At 51.0% G+C, this 7,551-nt stretch overlaps 1 protein-coding gene across 1 annotated transcript in view; it reads right to left on the minus strand.

Annotated features, from left to right (window-relative positions):
- The window catches only part of SUPT6H (SPT6 homolog, histone chaperone and transcription elongation factor), a 60,469-nt gene that overhangs the window by 28,288 nt on the left and 24,630 nt on the right, over positions 1 to 7,551 (minus strand). Inside the window, exons 15-20 of the mRNA XM_015827459.1 lie at positions 6,288 to 6,442; positions 6,001 to 6,196; positions 2,756 to 2,895; positions 2,540 to 2,657; positions 1,273 to 1,349; positions 23 to 158 (exon numbers count right to left, since the gene is read on the minus strand). Coding sequence (XP_015682945.1) covers positions 23 to 158; positions 1,273 to 1,349; positions 2,540 to 2,657; positions 2,756 to 2,895; positions 6,001 to 6,196; positions 6,288 to 6,442 — 822 coding nt within the window. The remainder of the gene's footprint in view (positions 1 to 22; positions 159 to 1,272; positions 1,350 to 2,539; positions 2,658 to 2,755; positions 2,896 to 6,000; positions 6,197 to 6,287; positions 6,443 to 7,551) is intronic.

Raw genomic sequence — 7,551 nt, forward strand, 5'->3', positions numbered from 1 at the left:
AGCCCCCCCCCCCCAGCGTTACCTCCGATTTCTTGCTGTTCATGTAAAGGGTGGCCAGTTCGTTGTCCACCAGCTCCACACCGATGGAGGAGAGCTGCTGGCCCTGTTCCAGTTCGTGGACAATCCGCTTCACGTCCTCCACCAGCATCTGCGCATCCCTGGGGGAAATGGGTGGGGAGGGGAAGAGCTGAGGACCCCCTCTAGGCAGAGGCTCCATCATCAGGCAGCCCGGCATGGTCCTCTTTGGGGTGCAGGTTCCCCTCTCTTTGGGTGTGTGTGTGTGTGAAACGAGGAGTTCTTTGTCAAAGACAGCGGGAACCCAACTGATTTTATCCTGCCAGTTTGCCTTTTAGGGAACTGCTTAGCATTGTTGCACTAACCCTTAGGCCCTCAGGGGTCTTCAACCTTGGCTCTTTTATGACTGGTGGACTTCAACTCCCAGAATTCCTCAGCCAGCATGGGGGAAACTATGGCCCCTTCATGACTCGTGGACTTCAATTCCCAGAGTTCCTGAGCCAGCATGGGGAAACTATGGCCCCCTTCATGACTGGTGGACTTCAACTCCCAGAGTTCCTGAGCCAGCATGGGGGAATTATGGCCCCTTCATGACTGGTGGACTTCAACTCCCAGAGTTCCTGAGCCAGCATGGGGGAACTATGGCCCCTTCATGACTCGTGGACTTCAACTCCCAGAATTCCTGAGCCAGCCATGCTGAGGGGAAAGGGAGAGGTTTCCAAGCTGAGCCATGCTGGCTCAGGAATTCTGGGAGTTGAAGTCCACCAGTCACGAAGGGGCCAAGGTTGCCTACCCCTGTGGCTTAGGCAATCAAACGCTTACACAGGTAGTCCTCGACATACAACCACCATTTAAGTGAGATGTTTGTAAAGTGACCTGTGCCCCGTTTTACGACCTTTCCGGCCACAGTGGTTCAAGCGAGTCACTGCAGTTGTTAAGTTAGTGACACAGTTGTGAAGTGAAACTGGCTTCCCCCACTGACTTTGCTTGTCGGAAGGTCGCACTAAGTTTGACCCCTGTAGCACAAATCATGAGCGAGGGGGGGGGGGCTCTGGCTGTCAGCCCCTCCTGGAAGGCAGCCGGCCGGGGGAAAGGGGGTCTCCCTTGGACCTTCCCCAGGTGGGGCTGGCTAATCCAAAAAGGGGGCATGGCAATGCGTCTCCCGGAGTGGAAGGAGAGGAATGGGGGGTGTGTGTGTCTTCTGAAAGAGTCCAAAGAGAGGGATTTGAACTCGGGGCGTGGCTGGGAGGGGCTCACCTGTTTTCTCCCCCAATGATCACCACGTGGGGTTTCTTCCCCAGCAGGAACTTCTTCAGGGTCTCAGTATCCTGAGCCTACCTCGGAGAAAAGGGGAGGAAAAAAACAAAACAAACCAGGTTACGGTAAAAGGGGAGGGGAGGCCAGCCCCCCCCCCCAGGTCTTGCCACCCTCCCAAGCCGGACACTTGGCAGAAAAGAAAGGAACAGAGACCCACAAAGGAGCCCAAACTTTCTGTTGCTCAGCGAGGGAGTCAAGTCAGTTTCGCTCCATTTTATGACCATGTCTGCCCCAGCCATTAACGGAATCACTGCAGTGGTTCACATTAGTACCACGGTTAAGTGAACGTGGCTTCCCTTTCGAGTTGGCTTGCCAGACGGTCGCAAAAGGGGACCCCGGGACCGCCGTAAGTATGAGTCAGTTTCCGAGGGTCCGAATTTTGTTCCCGCGACCCTGGGGAGGCTGCAACGGTCGTTAAGCGTGCAAAACGGTCGTAAAGTGCTGTTGTAACTGGAAACGGCCGCTAAACCAATGGCTGTAAGTGGAGGATTCTCTGTAAAACAGGGGTCTTCCAACTTGGCCCTTTGATGACTGGTGGATTTCAACTCCCAGAATTCCTCAGCCAGGCACTTGCGTGCCTGGCTGAGGAATTCTGGGAGTTGAAGTTCACCAGTCATCAAAGGGCCAAGTTGGAAGACCCCTGTTTGTGGACTTCAACTCCCAGAATTCCCCAGTCAGCATACTGAGTTGAAGTCCATTTATCTTAAATAATACTGGCTAGGGAATTCTGGGAGCGGAAGTCCACCCCTCTTAAAACAGGGTGGCTAGGGGATGCTGGGAGCGGATGTCCACCCTTCTTAACGCATGCTGGCTGGGGGATGCTGGGAGTTGAAGTCCACTCCTCTTCAAGCATGCCTGGGTGGTGTATTCTGGGAGTGGAAGCCCACCCCTCTTAAAGAATGCAGGATGGGGTATTCTGGGAGTTGAAGCCCACCCCTCTTAAAGCAGGCTGGCTGGGGAATTCTGGGAGTGGACGTCCACCTCTCTTAAGGGATGCTGGCTGGGGAATTCTGGGAGCGGAAGCCCACCCCTCTTAAAGCAGGCTGGCTGGGGAATTCTGGAAGCCCACCCCTCTTAAAGTGGCCAGGTCTGGACCCCTCTGTTCTAAAACGAAGCCCCCGACCGGACCCAGGCAGCCCCACTCCCTTCCTGGTGGCACCCGGCGAGGGTGGTCCTGGGAGTCAGCCGAGCCCCCTCCCCAGCTCACCTTCTTCTCCCTCTCTTCCTCCCGCCAGGCGTTCCTCCGCTTGGTGAAGTGGGGCAGGCGCAGGAAATCCGTGACCTCTCCGTCCCCGTTGAGCAGGGCGCAAAAGACCGGGTGGTTCCTGCAAGAGGGGCAGCCATCTCAGCCTGGGGCAGAGCCGGAGGGGGTAGCGCTGAACCCGGGTCTCTATCCCGCCCTCCCTCCCCCTCCCCACGATACCTGGCCGAGGAGAAGGCGATGCCCAGCACCCGGATGCCCTTCCCTTGGCTCTCGTCCAGGAAGTCCTCCTCTTCCTCCACTTGCTGGTCCGGGCGATAAGAGGCCACCTTCAGCCAGTTGTACAGCTTCCGGCTGCAGGCCTGCCCGGAGAAATGGGGGTGGGGGGGTGGGTTAGTGAGGGGACTGTATTTATTCATTTTTTAAAAATAAAGTCCTTGACCACAACCAAGCTCCAAATTTTTAAGCGCGAGAGAAGTTACACGAGTTCAGCTCCGTTTTACGACCTTTCTCACCATGGTTGCTAAGTGAATCGCTGCGGTTGTTAATTGAGTCACACAGCCGTTAAGCGAATCTGGCTTCCCCACTGATTGATGCTTGACGGGAGGTCACCAAAAGGGGTCACCAGACCCCGGACGCTGCAACCGTTGTAAATATAGACCCCTTGCAAGCTTCTGGCCAGCAGGCTCAATGGGGGAAGCCGGATTCCCGGAACCGCCGTGCTCCTAACTTAACCACTGCAGCAATTCTCTTAGGGACTATAATAATAATAATAATAATAATAATAATAATAATAATAATAATGATGATGATGATGATGATGATGATGATGATGATGATGATAATAATAATAATAATAATAATAATAATAATAAAGTAGTTGGAAGGGACCTTGGAGGTCATCTAGTCCAACCCCCTGCTCAGGCAGGAAACCCTATACCATTTTGGACAAATGGCTGTCCAGTCTCTTCTTAAAAACTTCCAGTGTGGGAGCATTCACCGCTTCTGGAGGCAGGTTGTTAATAATAATAATAAAATTGGAAGGGACCTTGGAGGTCATCTAGTCCAACCCCCTGCTCAGGCAGGAAACCCTATACCATTTCAGACAAATGGCTGTCCAGTCTCTTCTTAAAAACTCCCAGTGTTGGAGCATTCACAGCTTCTGGAGGCAGGTGGTTCCACTGGTTAATTGTTCTCACTGTCAGGAAGTTTCTCCTTAGTTCCAGGTTGCTTCTCTCCTTGGTGAGTTTCCATCCGTTGCTTCTGGTCCTGCCTTCAGGGGCTTTGGAGAAGAGCTTGACTGCCTCTTCTTTGGGGCAGCCCCTGAGATACTGGAAGACTGCTATCCTGTCCCCCCTCGTCCTTCTCTTCATTAAACGAGACATACCCAATATCAGCAGCCGTTCCTTGTATGTTTTAGCCTCCAGTCCCCTGATCCTCTTTGTTGCTCTTCTCTGCACTCTTTCTAGAGTCTCAACATCTTTTTTACATTGTGGTGACCAAAACTGGATGCAGTATTCCAAGTGTGGCCTTACAGAGTCCTTGTAAAGTGGTATTAATACTTCATCTGATCTTGATTCTCTCCCTCTGTTAATGCAGCCCAGCACTGTGTTGGCCTTTTTGGCAGCTGCAGCACACGGCTGGCTCCTATCTAAGGGATTGTGCACTAGGACTCCGAGATCCTTCTCACAGTTGCTACTATTGAGCAAGGTACCCCCTATACTGTACCTGTGGCGAGGAAGGTTGTAAAACGGGGCAAAAGTCACTTAACAAATGTCTCGCCCAGCTGATTAGCTTGCATAAAATCCACAGGCGCAGGTTGACTTACGGCCACATTTTAGCCCAGCGCTTCTGTCGCCAAGTGAGACGCTTGTCAAGGGAGTTTTGTCCCATTTTGCAATCTTTCTCGACACTGTTCTTACGTGGGTTGCTGCGAATGTTAAGGCTGTTAAGCGAATCCGGATTCCCCACTGATTTATGTTTGTCAGGAGGTCCCCAAAAGGGCACGGTGTGACCCCGGGACGCGGCAGCCGTCGTAAATAGAAGCGAGCCGTCAAGGGTCCGAATTCTGATCACGCGATCATAGGGAGGCTGCAGTGGGAAGTGTGAAAAATGGCCACCAGTCACTTCTTCCCAGTGCCGTTGTAACTTTGAGTGGTCACTAAGCTAAACCGCTGTAAAAGAAACCAGCATGGCTGCATAAAGAACTCTCTGACAAATTGAAAGATAAAAAGGACAAGTATAGAAAGTGGAAAGAGGGGCACATAACTAAGTCAGAATATCAGCAAATAGCCCGAGCCTCCAAAGATGAAGTGAGGAAAGCCAAGGCTCAAAATGAACTAAGGCTTGCGACCAAAGTCAAAAATAACAAAAAAAGCTTCTTTCAACATGTAAAAAACAAGAAAAAAGTGGAGGAAACGATTGGTCCATTAGTGGGGGAAAGTGGCAAGAAGGTGACAAGCAGCAGAGAGAAAGCAGAACCATTTAACTCATTTTTTGCATCTGTCTTTACACAAAGGGAAAAAACAGACCAACCTATCAAAAACAGTACCATAAAAAATAGATTAGAAATACAAATTAAGATAGGCAAGAAAATGGTAAGTGAGCGCCTATCCAGCCTAGACGAGTTCAAATCACCAGGACCAGATGGATTACACCCCAAGGTTCTCAAGGAACTGGCAGATGTGATGTCAGAACCCCTGAACTATATTTTTCCAAAGATCCTTCAAAGATTATTATTATTATTATTAAGTCAAGGAAAAGAGACTGGACAGCCATTTGTCCAAAATGGTATAGGGCAGGGGTAGGTAACCTTGGCTCTTTTATGACTGGTGGACTTCAACTCCCAGAATTCCTGAGCCAGCCATGCTGAGGGGAAAGGGAAAGGTTTCCAAGCTGAGCCATGGCTGGCTCAGGAATTCTGGGAGTTGAAGTCCACGAGTCATGAGGGGGCCATAGTTCCCTCATGCTGGCTCAGGAATTCTGGGAGTTGAAGTCCACCAGTCATAAAAGAGCCAAGGTTGCCTACCCCTGGTATAGGGTTTCCTGCCTGAGCAGGGGGTTGGACTAGATGACCTCCAAGGCCCCTTCTGACTTTATTATTATTATTATTAACAACCCACCTCCAGAAGCTGTGAATGATCTGACACTGGAAGTTTTTAAGAAGAGACTGGACAGCCATCTGTCCGAAATGGTCTAGGGCAGGGGTAGTCAACCTTGGCTCTTTTATGACTCGTGGACCTCAACTCCCAGAATTCCTGAATTCTGGGAGTTGAAGTCCACGAGTCATAAAATAGCTAAGGTTGACTACCCCTGGTCTAGGGTTTCCTGCCTGAGCAGGGGGTTGGACTAGATAACCTCCAAGGTCCCTTCCAACTTTACTTTCTTATTATAAGGAGCCCCCCGTGTCCACTGCATCCCACCCAGGCCAAGCCCCCCCCCGCCCGCTCCCCAGGCCCCGCCCCCACCTTCATGACGCACTCCTTGGCCTCCAGCAGCAGCCTGTTCATCAGCTCCTTGGCCATCTGCGGGTAGAGGAAGTGGCGCAGGGCCCGCTCGATGGCCAGGGTGCGCTGGCGGTTCCACTCCTGCACCTGGTGGCTGAACTCGTCGCGGTAGTAGAAGGCCTTGATCTCCTCGAAGTAGGTCTGGTCACTGCCGTAGCTGGAAGGGAGGGGGCGGGCAAGGTCAGGCCGAGGGAGGGTCAGGCCCGGTGGGGGCAGGAGGAGGAGGGCGACGCGGCCGGAGGACTCACCCCTCCACGCCCTTCATGTCCACGGAGATGTCGATGGTCAGTAGGCTCTCCTCCTTGGCCAGGAAGATCTTCAGGAACTGCTCGTCTCGCAGTTCCTTGACCGGCTTGTTCTTTAGGTACTTGAAGGAGTAGGCGTAATGGGCCTCGTCCACGTCCTGCAGAGAGAGAGAGAGAGAACGAGGGAAGACCTTGCAGCTCTCTCCCAGGCCCGGGCAGTGGCGGGGCTCTATAACCCAACATCTGTGGGTCCCAGATGCAGGAGGGCCCCCAAAACACCTCCAAGCCAGCAACAAGGGCCCTGGTCAGGGGCAGCCACCAAACAGGCCACGGGTAACGGCTCGTATATAATTTAGATAGAGGGAAGCATCTCTACTTCGGACAGGAAGGTGGTGCAGAGAGTGGTGAGGACAGCAGAAAAGACGATGGGCGGTTCGCTCCCTTCCATCCAGGACGTGGCATCTAAGCGTGGCTTGAGCGGGGCCGGCAGGATTGTCTGGGGCGCTACACACCCTCTTCACAACCTGTTTTCCTTGTTACCTTCGGGGGCCGGGCGGGATGGGGGGCTTTGTGGTATCCGAAGCAGAACATCCGGATTCAGTCACATTTTTGTTCCGTACAGTATTAACCTTGTTGAACTCTCAAGCTTCCTCCTTCCGTTATGTATTCAAGATGGACAGTGATTAATATTTATATGTTGCTCATATGTAAGGGTGTAGGTCTATACTTCTGTTGTATATAGTGTGTTTAAATGCGTGTTATGTATGTGTACACTTTGAGAGCAAGCCACTCAATTTCATTTTGAATGTGTGCCGTTGTGCCCACAGTAAAAAATGACAATAAAGGTTATCTGTCTGTCTGTCTATCTACCTCCCTCCCTCCCCCTCTATCTATCTATCTATCTATCTATCTATCTATCTATCTATCTATCTATCTATCTATCTATCTATCTATCTATCTATCTATCTATCTATCTATCTCCCTCTCTCTCATCTATCTATCTATCTATCTATCTATCTATCTATCTATCTATCTATCTATCTATCTATCTATCTATCTATCTATCTATCTATCATCTATCTATCTACCTATCTATCTCCCTCATCTATCTCCCTCTCTCATCTATCTATCTATCTATCTATCTATCTATCTATCTATCTATCTATCTATCTATCTACCTACCTACCTACCTACCTACCTACCTCTCCATCTATCTCCCTATATCTATCTATCTATCTATCTATCTATCTATCTATCTATCTATCTA

Source organism: Protobothrops mucrosquamatus, unplaced genomic scaffold (genome assembly GCF_001527695.2).
Source record: "Protobothrops mucrosquamatus isolate PMUCROS unplaced genomic scaffold, P.Mucros_1.0 scaffold3712, whole genome shotgun sequence".
NCBI classification, from domain to species: domain Eukaryota; kingdom Metazoa; phylum Chordata; class Lepidosauria; order Squamata; family Viperidae; genus Protobothrops; species Protobothrops mucrosquamatus.